General features: G+C 41.7%; 1 protein-coding gene across 8 annotated transcripts in view; it reads left to right on the forward strand.

The window, feature by feature from the left end:
- The window catches only part of Lrch3 (leucine rich repeats and calponin homology domain containing 3), a 111886-nt gene that overhangs the window by 66665 nt on the left and 27055 nt on the right, over window positions 1-18166 (forward strand). For 4 of the 8 annotated variants that reach the window (XM_021185081.2, XM_029470291.1, XM_029470285.1 and 1 more), the window contains exons 7-13: window positions 2930-3023; window positions 4783-4903; window positions 8415-8563; window positions 10789-10865; window positions 15223-15274; window positions 15986-16135; window positions 17869-17919. In XM_021185081.2, the coding sequence (XP_021040740.1) occupies window positions 2930-3023; window positions 4783-4903; window positions 8415-8563; window positions 10789-10865; window positions 15223-15274; window positions 15986-16135; window positions 17869-17919 (694 nt within the window). The remainder of the gene's footprint in view (window positions 1-2929; window positions 3024-4782; window positions 4904-8414; window positions 8564-10788; window positions 10866-15222; window positions 15275-15985; window positions 16136-17868; window positions 17920-18166) is intronic. The other 4 variants (XM_029470292.1, XM_029470290.1, XM_029470286.1 and 1 more) reach the window with 3 other exon arrangements.

The following is an 18166-nucleotide window of genomic DNA, read 5'->3' on the forward strand; positions in this document are numbered from 1 at the left end:
CAGAGGCAGGCAGATCTGAGTTCTAGGCTAGCCTGGTCTACAGAGAGAGTCCCAGGACAGCCAGGGCTACACAGAGAAACCCTGTCTCAAAAAAAGGAAGAAAAGAAAAGAGGTTTATTAGACATAGTGCAGGGACAGCTGTCTAATAGGGAACAGAGTACTGCCCACCTGAACTCCCCTGTATCAGTACAGAAAGTGGCAAGCCTTGAAAGCTGCCTTGCCTTCACATGCAGGTCTGTTATGTTTAACAAGTGAACAGAAAGGTCCCATCTGTTTTACAGAGGTTAAGTGATAGTGTCCAGTTGTCGTTTTATGTTCTGGTACATTGTGACATGACTTTATAACTCATAAAAATTATGTTCATGAACCAAAATAATAAGGAATATCAAAGTCACTATCAGAAGAGTACTGTATGTTAGCTGGACATGCTAGTACATGCCGGTAATCCTAGCACTTGAGAGATGGAAACAGGAGGATCAAGAATTCAAGGCCAGTTTGGACAGAATAAAACCCTGTTTTAAAAAAACAACCACCACAACAAAAGACACCATTTATTTTAAATTTACAATTTAAAGTTGCTTTTCTACCTAGGAAGATTTTATTAGGTAAAATACTGATGCACTAATTTTTTTAATTGGATTTGCTATTTTTTTAGATTTCTAATTAAGCTCAACTTTAAAAGTATGTTTAAGAGGAAACAAGAAGTAAAGGTATAAAACTCCTGAAAGTGTACCTCTGGGGCTGGGAGACCGCTCAATTGAAAGCTCAAGGACTTGAGTTTAGATCCCCAGCACCCACGTAAAAGCCTGGGCATGGCGATTCACATCTGTAATCCTTGCACTGGGGAGGCAGAGACGGGCAGATCCCTAGAACTTACTGGCCAGCCAGTCTAGCCAACTCTGAGCTCCAGGTGCAATGCAAGACAGTGCTGGAAAATGAAGTGGGGAGTGATTGAGGAACATACACACACACACACACACACACACACACACACACACACACACACACACTGCAGATCACAGAGACAATGGCAGCTATAAAAGAAAGAATAAGTTAGACTTCATCAAACCTGGGAGAAGCTATCCATCAGAAGAAAGTGTTAGCAGCCATGGCGTGGGAAACTCTTTGTAAAGCAACCTGCATCCAGATGCACAACTAATACTGCAACTTAGTAACAAAAGACCCAATGAGAGATGAGCTGGAAAGGACTCTTCAAAAAGAGATTGATAAGCCGGGCGTGGTGGCGCACGCCTTTGATTCCAGCACTCGGGAGGCAGAGGCAGGCGGATTTCTGAGTTCGAGGCCAGCCTGGGCTACAGAGTGAGTTCCAGGACAGCCAGGGCTACACAGAGAAACCCTGTCTCGAAAAACAAAAAACAAAAAAAACAACAAAAAAAGAGATTGATATGGTCAATACATACACAACGAAGTACTCAATGTTGTTATTGATCACAGGAATGCAAATTAAGCCACAGTTCCATACAGAATGGATACATACAGAGCCACAGTTGAAGAAAGGTGACATAGCAAAAGTGAGGCTCTGTATCCATACAGAGCCACAGTTGAAGAAAGGTGACATAGCAAAAGTGAGGCTGTAGAGCAGCCAGGGTGCTCAGGCACTGTTTACAGAAGTGCAGGAGCAGAGCTTTCAGACAAACAGTAACCTCTACCAGGTGGAGTGGGTAGTTCTCTGAGTTTGGGGAACTAGCTACTCAGTAGCCACTGGCACAGCCAGCTGCACGACAATTCCATTTCCCCACACTCCCTGCCCCCAGCAAAGCTAGTTCTCTTTTCTACCACAAGACCCAGCAGACAGCTGACTGCTTCCGACAGTCGGTTTGGCCTGTCTCAGGGTCTTCCATGAGTCAGGATGTGGCATCTTGCACTGTTGATGCTTAGTAAAAGATCTGAGGTTCTTTGATGGTTATATGTTCCTTAGGAACTGTTACTCAAGTTTCTGTACCCATTTAAGACCTAAACACCTCAGAACAGTCGTTTACCCTAACAACAATAACAAGGTGACCAGAATTAACTACATAGAAGTGTATGAGAACAGTTATGGCAAATAGAAATGTCTTCTGTTGTGATAGAATTACAAAGATACAGTATTTTGTTAAGACTATACTGCTAATATTTAAATATATGTAAATTTTATTTGGAAGAATATTATTAAAGATAAAAACAAGCCAGGTGTGTTGGCACACAAATTTAATCCAGCACTCAGGGGCAGCAGCACATGGATCTTTGTGAGTTCTGGCTCATCTTTGTCTACATTATGAGTTCCAGGACATCCAAGGTGAGATAGTGGACCGTATCTCAAAACAGCACAAAATTTAAAGAGTAGCTAGCACCAGTGCTGTCCATTGGCAGAGAAAGAACACTGCCAAACTTACCCGGGGAAGCCAGGATTTCACTACTGCCAAAGCCAGATAAGGATGATGTTTGTGTGAGGACCGACCTGCATTTGCATGTATGTGAAAGCTAGCATCATTGTGTGTGAAAGAGGATCATGAGTGTGGAGGAAGAGATCTTAAGGAAATGGAAAGAGAGGGCAGTGGAAGACCTGTGCTGAAAAGCAGAAAGGAAGAAAGAAAACAGCTGGAAGGGAGGGAAGAAAGGAGGGAGATGAACCCATGGCGACAAAGTGTGCTGGCACCAAGTATGAGAGGCTGTTAGGAGAAATCCACTGCTTTGTAAGCTGGCGTTAAAACTGAGTGCAGTGAAAACAAAGTTGAGCAGTGGTGCTTTTCAAACTGGATACTGAGTATGGATACCATGGTCCTCTGTTTACTTTGTTCCTATTTGGGATTTTCTTCTTTAGAAGCTCAGAGAATGCTCACTTAGCTCTAATATTTATGTGGCCAAGTGTCATGAGAGTGTTGGGAAAAATATAAAACCTCATAGTAACATGTAACACTCACTTTGACAGCCATGAAGAACTGTACCCAGGCCGTCCTTACGGAGCCCTGGATTCAGGCTTCAATAGTGTGGATAGTGGTGATAAGAGATGGTCAGGGAATGAGGTAAGTGTTCTGTTCATGGGTTAAAAATCCTGATTTTGCAAAATAAATTAAGGGGAATATCTAAATTGGAATTCAATTTATTAGGTAAAATAGAGAAATGTCAAAGAGCAAAAACCCTACATAGTCCTACCACCTGGGAATTCTACACTGTTTCTTTTAAAAGCACTTTTTGTCATGTATCCTCTTTCAGATTTGTTTCCCCGTCTTATGCACGGATATTTTGGAAAGCTGAGTAGGAAGTGAGGTGGTTAAAGCTGAAGCCTAGTGGCTGTGGTAACACATTTCTATAACCCTAGCTAGCTCTCAAGAGGCTGAGGCAGGAGGACCATGGTTTGAAGATAGCCTGGCCTATGTAGTAAGTTCCAGAACAGCTTGCACTGCATAACAACTGTCTCAACCCCATGAGAAGCCCTGACCTCCAGAAAGTGAGGGCCAGGGTGATGTGCAGCGGACATGGTGATAGAATGGTGTGCTGGAGGCTGGGAAAGTGCCCAGGACTGGACACTGATGGGTGAGGAAGGGGAACCTGAGCTTTGATAGCTCAAAAGTGGAATCCTCTCCAGCAGGCCCTGGCTGGAGCTCCACAGGAGGTGGCACAGCTTAGTGAGTTCGTTCACAGGCCACAGATTGCATGGGTTCTTGTTTTGATTAATTAATTCTATTAGAGTTTCCAATGAAATCCATTGCTTTGTAAAATTACTAGGATATGTTTTAACTACCAATTAAAGGACTACACGTTTACTAGAGGTTCTGATAACAGCCATTTTATAACACTGTGTCATTGAGAGTCCAGACAGAAGCCTGGTGAGTAGCACAGTGCCTTGAATGCCTTGAATCTCAGTGTCAGGAGGCAGTGGCAGGTGGATCTCTGTGAGTTCAAGGCTAACCAGGACTATATAATGAGTTCCAGGCCAACCAGAGCTACATAGTGAGACCCTGTCAAACCTAAATAAGTAAATAAATTAAATAAATAGTAAGTCAAAACAAAATTAAATCAAAACTTAAAATTTGTAGTTAGGTATATATGTATGTATGAATGCATGTATGTATGTGTCTTAGTCAGGGTTTCTATGCCTGCACAAACATCATGACCAAGAAGCAAGTTGGGGAGGAAAGGGTTTATTCGGCTTACACTTCCACATTGCTGTTGATCACCAAGGAAGTCAGGACTGGAACTCAAGCAGGTCAGGAAGCAGGAGCTGATGCAGAGGCCATGGAGGGATGTTCTTTACTGGCTTGCTTCCCCTGGCTTGCTCAGCCTGCTCTCTCATAGAACCCAAGACTACCAGCCCAGACATGGTCCCACCCACAAGGGGACCTCCCCCCTTGATCACTAATTGAGAAAATGCCTTACAGTTGGATCTCATGGAGGCATCTCCTCAACTGAAGCTCCTTTCTCTGTGATAACTCCAGCTGTGTCAAGTTGACACAAAACTAGCCAGTACAGTATGTATTGGTGACTATCTTTTTAAATATTGCAATGTGTGTATATGTACATATACATAGATATTTTAAACCTATGTATATATTTACTTACAGTTCTGAATATCCTTCTATTTTTGTTAATTGTGGTAAGGTTTGCCTATTTAAAGTACACATTTCAGTTGCATTAATTGTGTTCATAGAATTATACAATATTCTCTATCAATTTCTAAAACTTTTTGCTTTTTCTTCTTCTATGTAGATTACAGTTTATATTCCTCTACTGTATATTATCTAAAATTGGAAATGATGGTTTTTAATGTTTCTGCTTTTTAAGCCTACAGACGAATTTTCGGATCTGCCTCTTCGAGTGGCAGAGATTACCAAAGAGCAAAGACTGCGGAGAGAAAGCCAGTACCAGGAGAATCGTAGCAGTGTGGCGGTCACAAATGGTGGAGGTACACACAATTCTGATGACATTTAAAGTCTTCATATGTGCCTTGTTATATAACAGGCTCTCCTATAACCCTGGCTGCCCTCAAACCCCTTATGTAGCCAAGGATGACCAGTCTTCTCCCCAGCCCTGGGGGTACAGTTGTATCCCACCACACCTGGTTTTGTGGTGCTGAGAATTGAACCCAGGGCCTTGTGCGCCAGAGACAAGGACTTTACAACACAGCCCAGCTCCCACCTGAACTTTTTTGTTTTGATTTAAGGGAGTTTATTGTGACTTAGGGTTCTAGAGGGATCTTGTCCCTCCTGATGAGGAGAGCTCGGCAGTAGACTACCATCAGTAGACTGGCAGTAGACTGGAAGGCATGGCGACAGAAGTAGGAAGTTGCTGGTTTCCTTACCGTTTTTTGAAGTGGTCTTTGTCACACCCACTCTTTAGTTTGCTTCTCTGTAGATCCTTCACCCTTCTGAAGACTTCTGTTTATATATGACCAAAAAAAAGTTTACCATTCAGATAAAATTCACTTTGTCTGTATTTTCAATTTATAATTTCTCTTTCATGTTTATTTGAGGGGAAACTTAAGGAAGAATAGATCTTTGTTCATCTTGATCTTACTACTGTCTTCTGAAGTAACATTGTCTCTTTTTAAGATTTTCCATTTTAAAGAGATTTCTTGAGCTCTTTCAGCAATCAATTGTGTTTGCTTGTATTTATGTTTAGCTTTTTGAAATCGTTATCTATTTATTATCAAGGGGTGTGCCACCACAGGTATGGTGAGGGTAGGGACAACTTACTCTCTCCTTCCACCTTGCAGGTCGCAGGGATCAGATTCAGGTCATCGGGCATGGCAGCAAGTCAGTTAGCTAACACTGTTTAAAACTGAGTTTTCACCCCAATATCCAGGCTGACCTCAAACTCCTGGATTCAAGTAACCTTACGTCAGCCTCCTGAGCAGCTGGGACCACAGGTGCCTACCAGCATGCCCGTCTTCCTGCATAGCTTAGTGTTTCCTGTAGTGTTCTCCGGGGCTTCTGAATCTTATCCTAACACTTAGAACTTAGTAGTTTTAAATTAATAGAGTTCTGTCTGCTTCAATGTGCTGCTGAAGCAGGTTTTAGAATTGTACTCTATATTCTTTTAATTTGAGTTTTAAAGCCACATGTTAGCATTTTGAGGGCAGTGCTGAGGGAGAAATTACATAGATTTTGTAGAAATGCATATGTTTTTGGAAGCGCTTCCATTTCTAGCGATGTCAGTTACAGTTGTGATTTTGTCCTCTCTGGCTTACGTTCTTCTTTATTCCTTCACTTACATTCCATTCATATTTTAGTAGTTGTATTTTAGGTTTTGTTCTTATGTGAGTTATCTGTAGCACATTTCATTGAAGACTCAGGTCTGTGTCCACTAGCCCCATGTGGTTACTGAGTAGCTGAGATGCAGCCTCTGGAAGCTGGGGGGATTGCGTCAGTAGATCAAATGCTTGCTGAGATAAAATGGGGGCTGAGTTTTATCCCAAGCATCGTCATAAACAGCAGGCCTGGCAGCACACATCTGCAGTCCTAGCGCTTGGTGGGCAGAGACTGGCAGGTCCCTGATGCTTGCTGGCACCCACTTTAACCAAAGTGTTGAGCTCCGGGGTCCATGAGAAACTTCTGTTTCAAAAAGTAAAGTTATGGACAAGTGAGGTGGCTCACCGGGTGACGGTGCTGTAACAGTTTTTCTGACTTGAGTTTCATCCCTGAAGCTCACATGACGGAAGGAAAAAAGCAGTTGCTGCAGATTCCCCCCCCCCCCCACATCTACACGTGTGCCATGGCATGCATGCCCCCGCCTCCATAAGAAATTTGACGTCTGTTCTGCTGCATAGCATACATGCTCTCATCTCCACGTGTATGTCATGACATATGTGCCCCCTAAATAATAAATGTGACCTCCACCTGTATGTCATGCATATGTGCCCCCTGTAAAAAATGTAAAAGGGAAAAAAAGAAAAGATCATTAGCTAAGCTAAAAATAAAGTGGCTAACAGTGAAAACACCTGACATCAACCTCTCCCCTCCACATGGACACACATAGACACACATGCACCTGTCCTCACATGCACACTTGCATACATGCACACAGCACAGATAAACCCTACATACAAAGTTTAAAAGATGAAATGTGGCTTTTCTGAACTGAACAGTAACTACAAAATCTTCACCAAATTTAGACTGTGCTGAACTGGATAGTATGAAAACCTGATGCTACTTTCTTGAGAGATAGTCTTTACATATATAAACTATATTTTAGTTGGAAAAAATGTTAGATCTTAATAGACTTGTAGCACAAACTTCAAGTTAATAATAACTGCAGTTCAGTTCAATTCAGTGTCCTGGCACAGTGGGACAGCATAAAACAGTGGTTGAGGCTTAGTGCATGCTTGAGAAACGTCTTCACAGCAAGGTCTTTCTTAGAGCACCATTTTACCTAGCTGTTGAAGTCCTTAGCTTCAGCTTAAGAAGGATGGCTATCCAGAAGCTTGCCAGACGCAACAATTACATGGCGATATCTTTAGTTGCCTCCCTTTCCTCTACAGTATCTTTTTTAGTGGAATAGACATTTTGTTTAACAAGTTATATGATATATTTTCTAGTCAGTAATTGAGTTTTTAATAAAGAATCTTGAGAAGGGAAAATTCCTCAGATGATTCCCTTTCACTACAAATTGCTTCAAAATATCTAACACATTGACCTCTAGCAAGTAATTTTCTAAATAGGGAAATCTTTGTTCTCTCTCTCTCTCTCTTTTTTTTTTTTTAGTTTGAGCCACAGGAAGGGAAACAGTCAATAAGTTTCTTTTTCTCCAACTCCAGTTTCTTCTTCTCCTGGGTCTTTTTGTTGTCTTCTACTTCCCTTTGAGTTAACTTACATTTTCTGAAACCCAGACTCATGAAAAGATGATACAGCCATCATTCTTTGCACACAAGACACAGAGAAGAGCAACCATCTTCTCTGGATCAGACTCAGGCTACCCTGTTTAAAACACCAGAACCATCCAGAGAAAATAAATGCCCAGGGTGTATACTTCAGTGGCCTACCCTTATCCTTGTTGCAGTCTTTAGTATATTTGGACTAAGGTTTTTCAAGAGATGATTTTTGTGATCAGCCATAGACTAAATAATAAAGACATTGAAACATCATTCTTTCTGCATACAGAACAGACACAGGAGAAAGGGAAAATGTAATTTCTTTTACTATTTATCTTATGTATATGAGTACACTGTAGCTGTCTTCAGACACAGCAGCAGAAGAGGGCATCAGATCCCATTACAGATGGTTGTGAGCCACCATGTGGTTGCTGAGAATTGAACTCAGGTCCTCTGAAAGAGCAATCAGTGCTCTTAACCACTGAGCCATCTCTCTAGCCCCAGGAGAATGCAATTTATTTTTATTAGCTGTTTAATTTTGAATCTCTCTCTCTTTCTTTCTTTGTGTGTGTGTGTGTGTGTGTGTGTGTGTGTGTGTTGTGTACAGTGGAGCATGATCTGGATCAGATTGACTACATTGACAGCTGTACTACAGAAGAAGACGAAAACGATGTGAAACAACCCAAAAGCCTGGACACGAACAGTCTCAGCTCACAGTTTATGGCATATATTGAACAACGGAGAATCTCACATGAGGTAGCAGTGTACCCTTTTACCCTTTCTAGACTGAGGACAGTTGGTGATGGTAGAGATCCTTGTCCTATCAGTGATTTATTGGTTTAGGCCTAATTGTTTCATTTTTCCCTTATTGTTTTATCCCTGGAGTTTTCAGATTTAATTTGGAAAAGTCAGAGAGTAGTCTCAAAAATGATTCCAGTTTTATTCCTCAGATAAGCAGGCAGATTTCATTCCTTTGAAGAGACAGTGAAAGGAGATCTGAGCGTGACCTCAGGCCTCTGAAGGAAGTACACGGAATAGGATACTTCTCGTTGCTAGGTAGTTTTGCTTTCTGGCTGGTCTTTTTTGCTTAACTCTTTTGCTTTTTTATTATTGCTAATTATAAGCCTTAATATGATAGATAATTAAACCAAAGTTGGCTTTTGAGGAAACATTCAGCTTACCCATAGAATATTGTAAGTTTAATTATGCTGGTGCCTTTATCCTGAGTTAACAGAATATAAATTGTTTGCTATTAAAATTCTTGGTGTCTCTTATAATGAAGCATTGAATTGCCTAAAAAACAAGTAAGCATTCAGGCCACTGTAGAGTCTCTGCCAGTTCCTCAAGGGTCTCAAGTAGAATAGCATTCTTCAATCCATCTAGTCAGCATAGGAAAATGGTTTCATTTTAGTGTGTGTTGTGTTGATGTCTAGAGTTTGTCCCAGGCCCTGAACAGGGGTTGTTTGAGAAACACTAGGGGCCTTTTTGAAAGCGATGTATTTAACTTTTAGAAATCAAGGATCAGTTGCTTCAAGTGGAGGGCGGTGTGGGGTAATAGCCCTCCTTAAAGGAAGCCTTTGGTTCCTGTTGGAGGCTTTTGAACACACTGGGGTTTGTTGCAGTTCAGAAGATACTTGTTTCTAAAATCAGATAAAATCAACCCCTGTAGCCAAGACATAATGATAGAACAATGATTGACAAAAGTGCCTTGTGGTTTAAGCTGTCAGTCTCTCTGCTAGAGCCAAGAGTTACTCTCTAATAAAATTTAGATTAATAATACTGCAGAATACTCTTTAGAGAAATCCCTTTTCTTCTTCTGTCCTCTTTTTCTTTTTTATTAGATATTTTCTTCATTTACCTTTCAAATGCTATCCCCAAATTCCCCTATACCCTCCCCCACCCTCTTTTTCTTTAATGACTTTAAGATGCATTAGGTTGTCTAAGTGAGGTGTCTCTGCAGACGCTGCTTCCTGTCTCCTGAGACCTGTTGGAGTCACTCCTTCCCTTCACATTGTAGAGGCTCCTTGCAGTGTTTCTAAACTCCTAACTACCTCGTTTGTGGTAGCCATGTGGTTCTATGGAATAAGACTCTTGGTATTTTTGTATCATATATCTTTCAAAAATTGAGTGTTTGTGGAAGTATAGTGAAGGGGTTAGTTTAAGTTAACAACCTGTGAAGTACCTCAGCAGGTGCAGTTAGGCCTGGAAGTAGATGGTTTCTGAGGATCCTTTTTGTTGGTTTTTTGAAACAGGGTCTCTCTACAGAGCCCTGGCTGTCCTACAACTCACTCTGTAGACCAGGCTGGCCTCACAGAGATCTGCCTGCCTCTGCCTCCCATGTACCTACCACCTCCCCGATCTCAAAAGTCCTTCTTATTCTGAAAATATCACTCTGCTTAATCACTAATTTATATACTACAGTGAGATGAGAACCTTGTGCATATTCTTATTTATCAAAGCCTAGGTAATACCGCTTACAGTTGTGTTGTGTGTGTGTGTGTGTGTGTGTGTGTTTATGTCAGCACACATACCACAGTGTGTACAACATGGAGGTCTGAAGACAATTTGGTGGAATTGTTTTTTTCCATCCAGCTTTTTTATTTTTTAGGCTCTGGAGATCAAACTCAGGTTGTGGGGTTTGACAGCAAGTGTGTCTTTACACATTGGTGTTTACACGCTGCCCTTGTTTTGTTTTGTGTTTTGAGATAAGAGTCTTGCTATGTCACTCAGGCTGTCCTCAAACACGTCATTCTTTGCCTCAGCTTCCTGAGCCTGAGTTACAGCCACCATCACACCTGCTAGCCTGGGTGCTTTGAAACACTAAGCTCACAGAGGAAAAGCCTACCAAAGTCATTTTTAATGTACAGTTTTCTAAATGTCAAACGAGTTGAATATATAATTGCTGCATTTTAATATATTATGCATGTTAATTACTGACTATTTTTTCTTTTCTTTTTCTTTCTTTTTGGGGGGGGGTCTAGGTTTCACCAGTAAAGCCAATAGCTGTTAGAGAGTTTCAAAAAACAGAAGACATGAAAAGATACTCACATCAAAACAGGTTTGAAAAAGCAATTCAGCTTAATTCTTTCTTTCTTGAAACTTAGTAATAAGTGAATTGATTTTATTTTGTGCAAATCCAAATATAATGAAGATATTTGGCTTATATGAACCTTAAAGGCTATTTAAAACTAGATCAGTCTGCCTTTGTTCTAACACCATCTTTAAAAAGAGTGAAATTACTTGGTTCCAAATCCAGACCCTTACTTTAGAATCAGTTGATTTGAAAGTACTTAGTTGTAACGAAATTTATGAGGATAAGTGTTTATTCAAGCATAGAAAATGGAAGCCGGGCGTGGTGGCGCACACCTTTAATCCCAGCACTCGGGCGGCAGAGGCAGGCGGATTTCTGAGTTCGAGGCCAGCCTGGTCTACAAAGTGAGTTCCAGGACAGTCAGGGCTACACAGAGAAACCCTGTCTCGAAAANNNAAAAAAAAAAAAAAAAAAAAAAAAAAAAAAAAAAAAGAAAATGGAAAGATTTTCAGAAACCCTGTATTTACTTCTTCCTTCTACATAGACAGTCTTTCCACCATGCTTAGAGTCTCCCTTCCTCTAAATCAGCTCAATGCTGTTTTCATTCTAGAATTCCAAAATGATTCTGCTATAAACTGCATCACAGTAGTTAATTTTTTTGTCTTTGATCTTTGTGTATGAAATCTTTAAAAAAAATTAGTAGGTTTGATATATCTGTGTTTTTTGTTTATTTGTCTTGTTTGTTTATTTGTTTTTTAAGTCATGGTTCCTCTATGTAGCCCTGGCTGTCTTAGAACTCACTGTGTAGACCAGGCTGGCCTTGAACTCAGAGATATATCTGTTCTTAAATCATAGGAAATTTACTATGTAGCATCTATCCTTCATCCATAGGTCTTTATACCAAACAGCATGCTAATGTTGTCCCAGGAACTATGAATGAAGTAGCTGGAATAAAGAAAATGTATTTATGGGGCTAGAGATGGCTCAACAGTTAAGGGCACTGACTTCTTTTCCAGAGATCCTGAGTTCAATTCCCAGCAACCACGCGGTGGCTCACAACCATCTGTAATGAGATCTGATTACCCCTTCTGGGGTGTCTGAAGACAGCTACATTGTACTTAAATAAAATAAATCTTTTTAAAAAAAGCATAGTAAAAACATATTTTTAAAAAAGGTAAAAAGAAAAATGTAGTTGTATAGATACTGTAAGTGTTACAGCTCTAAGGGGAAAGGTATCCTGACAGTTGAGAGCCAAGGAATACCAAAGTCATACCTTACAACAAAACTCACACAGAGATTTATAGGAGAGAGACAGCAAAAAATCTGGGCAGGAGACAGGCTTTATTTAGGGTTCCTTGGCAGCAGAGCTTTCTAGGGTACCCTGGGATTGGGGGCATTTTATGGCTTTATCTTGGGCTTTTTTTGTTGTTGTTGTTGTTCTGTAGGGCAGGGTCTGGCCACACTCCTGCCTTGAAGGACTGAAAAGGTCATTATGGCCGTTGGAGAAGTCTGAGAGCCATTGCCCCAGAATCAGTCATCATAATACAAAAATTTTAAAGGCCTAAAGTAGACCAATGTTCCTCAACAAGATTCAGCTCCACTCCTTAGAGGCTGTGTGAAAATGTATCAATTCCTTATGGGAATCAATTCCCAAAATCACTATAGGGGCTAGTAAGGCTGGCCACCTCTAACGTGAGAGACACTCTTAAAGAATGCCTTGCACGAATGTGAGTGATGCTGTTGCTGAGAGGCATCCCTAAGTCAAAAGCTCATGGGCATGAAGGAGGGACAGAGCTGCGGTGGCCCACGAGCACCACATGGTCACGTACACTGGCTCTCACACACACCGTGCTTCCTTCCCTCAGTCTCCATCCTTAACTTCTCACAGCTCAGTTGTTGACATCGCAGGTGCGTGCTTCCTTGGTGTGTGTGCTGCTCCCCTTCTAGCCCCAGAGTACTTCCCCTCTCTGCGTGTCTGCTGAGTGGCCATGACAGTAGGAAGAGCTCCAGCTGCTCACCAGGAAAGTGGGTTCTAGTACAGGCTTAGCATGTGCAGCTACCATTCAGACGCAAAGGGCTCATTTTTCGAAGTTGTAAAAGTAGTGGCTTATGCCAGGCATGGTGGCGCACGCCTTTAATCTCAGCACTCGGGAGGCAGAGGCAGGCGGATTTCTGAGTTCGAGGCCAGCCTGGTCTATAAAGTGAGTTCCAGGACAGCCAGGGCTACACAGAGAGACCCTGTCTCGAAAACAAAACAAAACAAAACAAAAAAAACAAAAAACAAAACAAAGTAGTGGCTTATGCAGCACCAGCTTCCTTCAGTTCTCATAGATTGCATGGTAATTGAAGAACATAAAATCCAACAAGATTCACACCTAACTCTACAATTTATTAACTATGTCACCTTTGGAAAGTAACTTTGTTTCTATCTCGTACTCCTCAACTGAGGACTGTAGGGCCTCTTCATTGGTAGGTTGTGGTGAGGCGCCTTCACAGTGTGGGAGATGCATAGTATAGTGGGTGTGCACTAGCACTTGGTAAGGGCTCAATCAGTGTTTGTTTCTGCTTGTCCCAGAGGTGTTCTCAAAAAAAGAAATGACATGAGCTTTGTTTTATAAGTGAAAAACCTTGATTTCACAAGTGTATCACAGGGAGAGGTTCTGGGCTGACAAGATGGCTCAGCAGGTAAATGCACTTACCACCGTGCCTGACACCTTCAGATCATTCCTGCAAGCCACAGGATGGAGAAGAGAGCTCAGCCCTACAAGCTGTCCTCCGATTTCCATACAGGGGTGCACACACATTCATAAGATCGAATGTTTAAGAGAAAATCTCAATTTTGAATAAAAATAATATTTAAGAAGAAACCAAACTTTTTTTGAGATGTTTTCCATAAAATGAAGTCTGTTTTAGTTAAGGTTTCTGTTGCTGTGGTAAATAAAACACCACCATCACCAGCAACTTGAGGAGGAAAGGATTTATTTAACCTTAGTTTTTAAGTCTGTCACTGAGGTAATAAACCAGGGCAGGAGATCAGGCAGGGACCTGGAAGTAGGACCTGGAACATAGGCCATGGAGGAGTGGCTCAGGCTGCTTTCTTCTGTACTCCAGAAACACCCGCCCAGAAGTGGCAGCACCCACAGTGGGCTGAGCTCTCCCACTCCAAACACTCAGAAAATGCCATGTGAGGGTGGGTACCTGTAGGCAAATCTGGTGTGGGCGTTCTTCCCAACCAGTTCAAGCCAGTTCAGGCTTCTTCCCAAGTGACTCTTGCTGTGTGAAGTTGACATAAACACCAGCTGACACAGAGACTTCAGCAAAGACTTGAAATGTGTGCCCTTAGCATTTGATAGTATGTGTCCTGCCAGAGAAAAGACAGACACATTCAGGGGGAAGTAGTCCGAAATGCCAAGTTAAAGAGTTTGAGCCTCTGAGTTTGACTTCTAGTACTAGAAAGAAAAAACTACTTGGTGATGTAGTATTAGGTGTTGAGAGTATAAGAGCTTGAAAGTTTGCTTCTATTTGCCTACTAGCATCCTGATTTCAGTGAGGCATCTTTGTTGTTGTTGTTGTTGTTGTTTGGTTTGTTTTTTTTGGTTTTTTTTTTTTTTTTTTGGTTTTTCGAGACAGGGTTTCTCTGTGTAGCCCTGGCTGTCCTGGAACTCAGTCTGTAGACCAGGCTGGCCTCGAACTCAGAAATCCGCCTGCTTCTACCTCCCAAGTGCTGGGATTAAAGGCATGTGCCACCACGCCTGGCTGTGAGGCATCTTTAGTTACAGACACACATAACTTACAGAGTCTTGAAACATGTCTCCTTGCTTGAGGCAGAAGATAAATAGCAAACTGTAAAACTGAGAGTACCGGTGCTGGCTTTGGGTCTGTTAGGCTTTATGCAGTGCCTTACCTCTACCTTAGAACAAAAATCAATAGGCTCGTTACTCTGTTACTTACGAGTACAGTGCCCGGGTTTGCCTAGGTTTGCCGCAGCCCAGGTTCCTGCTGAGTAAAATGGCTGTGTCTGTCAGAGGATCTCAGTTTAGTCACCTGCTTTGGTCATGGTAGGGATGTGGGTCATGGCTATGCAGGTCATAAAGAGACGTGATGTTGGAAATGCTCTCAGCCAGCTGTCCTCAGTAGTGCTTCCATGCAGTTGTTAGCTAGCCATCAGTGACCCATCACATGACATGAGAGCTGGGGACTCAGGTAGGCCCGGGATTTAATGTAAGTTCTCGGGCTTAGATTTACAAAATGCAATTCCTCTTTCAATGTAGATCTGACAGCTTGCCTGAATGACAGAAACTTCTGTTAAAAATGGAAATTTTACGTATTTTCCTTATCCCTCCTTACCTTGTCACTGAGTTCTTACTTTTCTTTGGGGGGCCAGGGTTCCAGTTGAGCCATCTTTGGTGTTATCAATGCCACCAAGTCACAATCAGGTAAGGTTGGGTTTTTTTTTTTTTGTTTTTTCATTCGGGTCTTTTGTTTTTTGTTTGTTTGTTTTGAGGTGGTTGGTGGGTTGAGGGGTTGGAGACAGTTTCTCTGTGTAGCCCTGACTGTCCTGGAACTTGCTTTGTAAACCAGCCCTCTGCCTCCCAAGTGCTGAGATTAAAGGTGTGCACCACCACCACCCAATTTAGTTATTAAATTTACCTTTGTTCTTTCAATGTTGTTTTTGCTAAGCTAGGATGGCTTTTTTTTTTTTAATTCTTTTTGGATGTGTGTGTATGCATGCACACTCCACAGCATGCATGTTAGAGGTAAGAGGACAACTTGGAGGAGTTAGTTCTCCTCTTCCACTGTGCGGGTTCCTGGGATTGAACTCAGGTATTAGGTTTTGGTAGCAAGCACCTTTACTGGCTGAACTTTCTTGTCAACCAGGTTTTCTTTTGTAATACTTGAACTGGCATTAATTGTCAGATATCTATAAACCTTAGGATTTGTCTTCTCAGTTAGTTCCTAAAACTTGTGTTCGTGATAGACCCTGCTTTTGTACACGCAAGAACAGCGTGAGGGAGAAAGGTTAACGACAGTAGAGTGTTACCACTGCAGAGTAGACTTGAGATAGCAGTGTTCTTTATGTTGATGCAGGTTACTGACATGACATCCCTTGTCCCTCTTACATGTCTAAAATGAGACCTCTCTTGCAGCTTTCACATTCAGACTTGGAGCTTCATCAGAGGAGAGAGCAGTCTATTGAGTGCACTCGGAGAGAGGCACAGCTTGCTGCCCTGCAGTACGAGGAGGAGAAAATAAGGACCAAGCAGATTCAGAGAGATGCTGTCCTAGACTTTGTCAAAGTAAATCCTTTACCATCATTGATGGATACTCTTGAAGTTAGGAGAAGAAATGTTTATTCATTTTGCCAAGACTGTCTGTTATTATTGCATTAATTAAAGGGAGTTTGAATTGAAGTTGGCATAAGCTAGGAGAAAACCATGAGAAGAAAGATCCTACTGAAAACCCATCTATGCATGGTAGAGCAGTCTGGAAAGAAGCAAGAGGGGGAAGCGGAATAGATAGAATCACAGTAATTAGACTGGTACAAAAGTGGAGGCAGGGCCTCTAAGTTTAGTTGGCAGTGTTGCCAAGGAGACTCGGAAGCATCTGAGTTTGTGTCTACATGTGTCACTGTGTGCTGTGTCGAGCTGCCCCCACCCCCTGTTGTGTATGACACTAAACATATCAATCAATAATTGTAATATTACCATGGCAGGTGCTATGCCATTTGTAATCTAAGTATATGGGAAATTTCTAAATTAATGGGTACTGAGCAGTGAATAAATCATTGAAGAGAAATTTAAAAACAAAGTAAAAGAAATAAATAGATGAACCCAAAGCAGGGTTTTCATGAGAGTCCAGTTTAGGTCTGTGAAAGCAACGAGGAGCCAAAGTCAGAGGACAGTGTAAATCTCAGCTACGCTTCTTACCGTTTAATGTCTCATATCCTGGACTCCCAGTTTTCTCTGCTTGTGGTATTTGTTTCTCTTACAGAATGAGAAAAATCACTTGAGATCATGTGTGTAAGATGACAGTGCGGGCCCTGGATATGTAGCTGGTCTGGGGAAGTAGACAGTGCTCCCCTAGCAAGCATGAGCCCTAGAGTCCACCCTAGCACTGCTTAAACCTAGTGTCCTAGCACTGGGAGATGGAGGCAGGAGTCAGAAGTTCAAGGTCACCCGTGCTACCTGAGACACTGTATCAAAAAAGAAAAAGAAAAACCAGGCATGGTGGCACATGCCTCTATTCCCAGCACTTGGGAGCCTCCCACCCCCAACAAAAGTAAAGAAATTTCAAAACACTAGTTGTGTACAAACGTTTATTTGTCAGAATAACAGAATTAATAAATTGGGGAAAATAGCTTGTAATTAAGAAATTATAGGCTGGTGAGATGGCTCAGTGGGTAAGAGCACCCGACTGCTCTTCCGAAGGTCCAAAGTTCAAATCCCAGCAACCACATGGTGGCTCACAACCATCCGTAAAGAGATCTCACCCCCTCTTCTGGAGTGTCTGAAGACAGCTACAGTGTACTTACATATAATCAATAAATAAATCTTTAAAAAAAAAAAAGAAATTATAACCAGGTGGTAGTGCATGTCTTTAATCCTAGCACTCAGAAGACAGGGGCAGACAAATCTTTTGAGTTTGAGGCCAACATGGCTCCAGGATCGTCAGGGCTACACAGAGAAACCCTGTCTTGAAAAACCAAAGAAAAGAAAGAAAAAAGAAATTACAAATTTGCTTTTGAATATTGAATGTGATGTGGCAGTGGTCTGAATGAGTTCCTGAGAGGGTAGTCACATGGTATTCTCAAGGTGTATGTGTAGGTTTTAATGTTTTCTATTAATGCTCATAGAGGTATGATAGTATAGTTCGTTGCAATTCTTCATTTAAGCTAAAATGTTTAAGGCAGGAGCATAATCTCCTTAACTAGTAAATATAGAAACTACATTGATGTGATCCATTTAATGAAATGGAGTGTGTAAGGTCCAGTGGTGAGGTTCTAACTCCCTTCCTCTTCCTGGGAGTCTAGCAGAAAACATCACACAACCCAGAGAGACAGCCGCTCCCTGGGGATGGCGAGGTACGTCATTCATTACTTTTTCTTGGGACTTGTTATTTTGCAATGGAAATAAAATGTCTGCCATGTGGTTATCATGTTTTCAGTGATCAAATGTTTAAATGATCAAAACCTGATTTTTGGCTGGCGTAGTGGACATATGCCCATTATCCCATCACCTGGAAGGCAATAGGCTAAAGAGTTCAAGGCCAGCCTAAGCTACATAGTGAATTCTGGGATAGCCTGAGCTATATAGAGAGCCCCCCCCCCA

The sequence above is a fragment of the Mus caroli genome, chromosome 16, assembly GCF_900094665.2.
Source record: "Mus caroli chromosome 16, CAROLI_EIJ_v1.1, whole genome shotgun sequence".
NCBI lineage: Eukaryota > Metazoa > Chordata > Mammalia > Rodentia > Muridae > Mus > Mus caroli.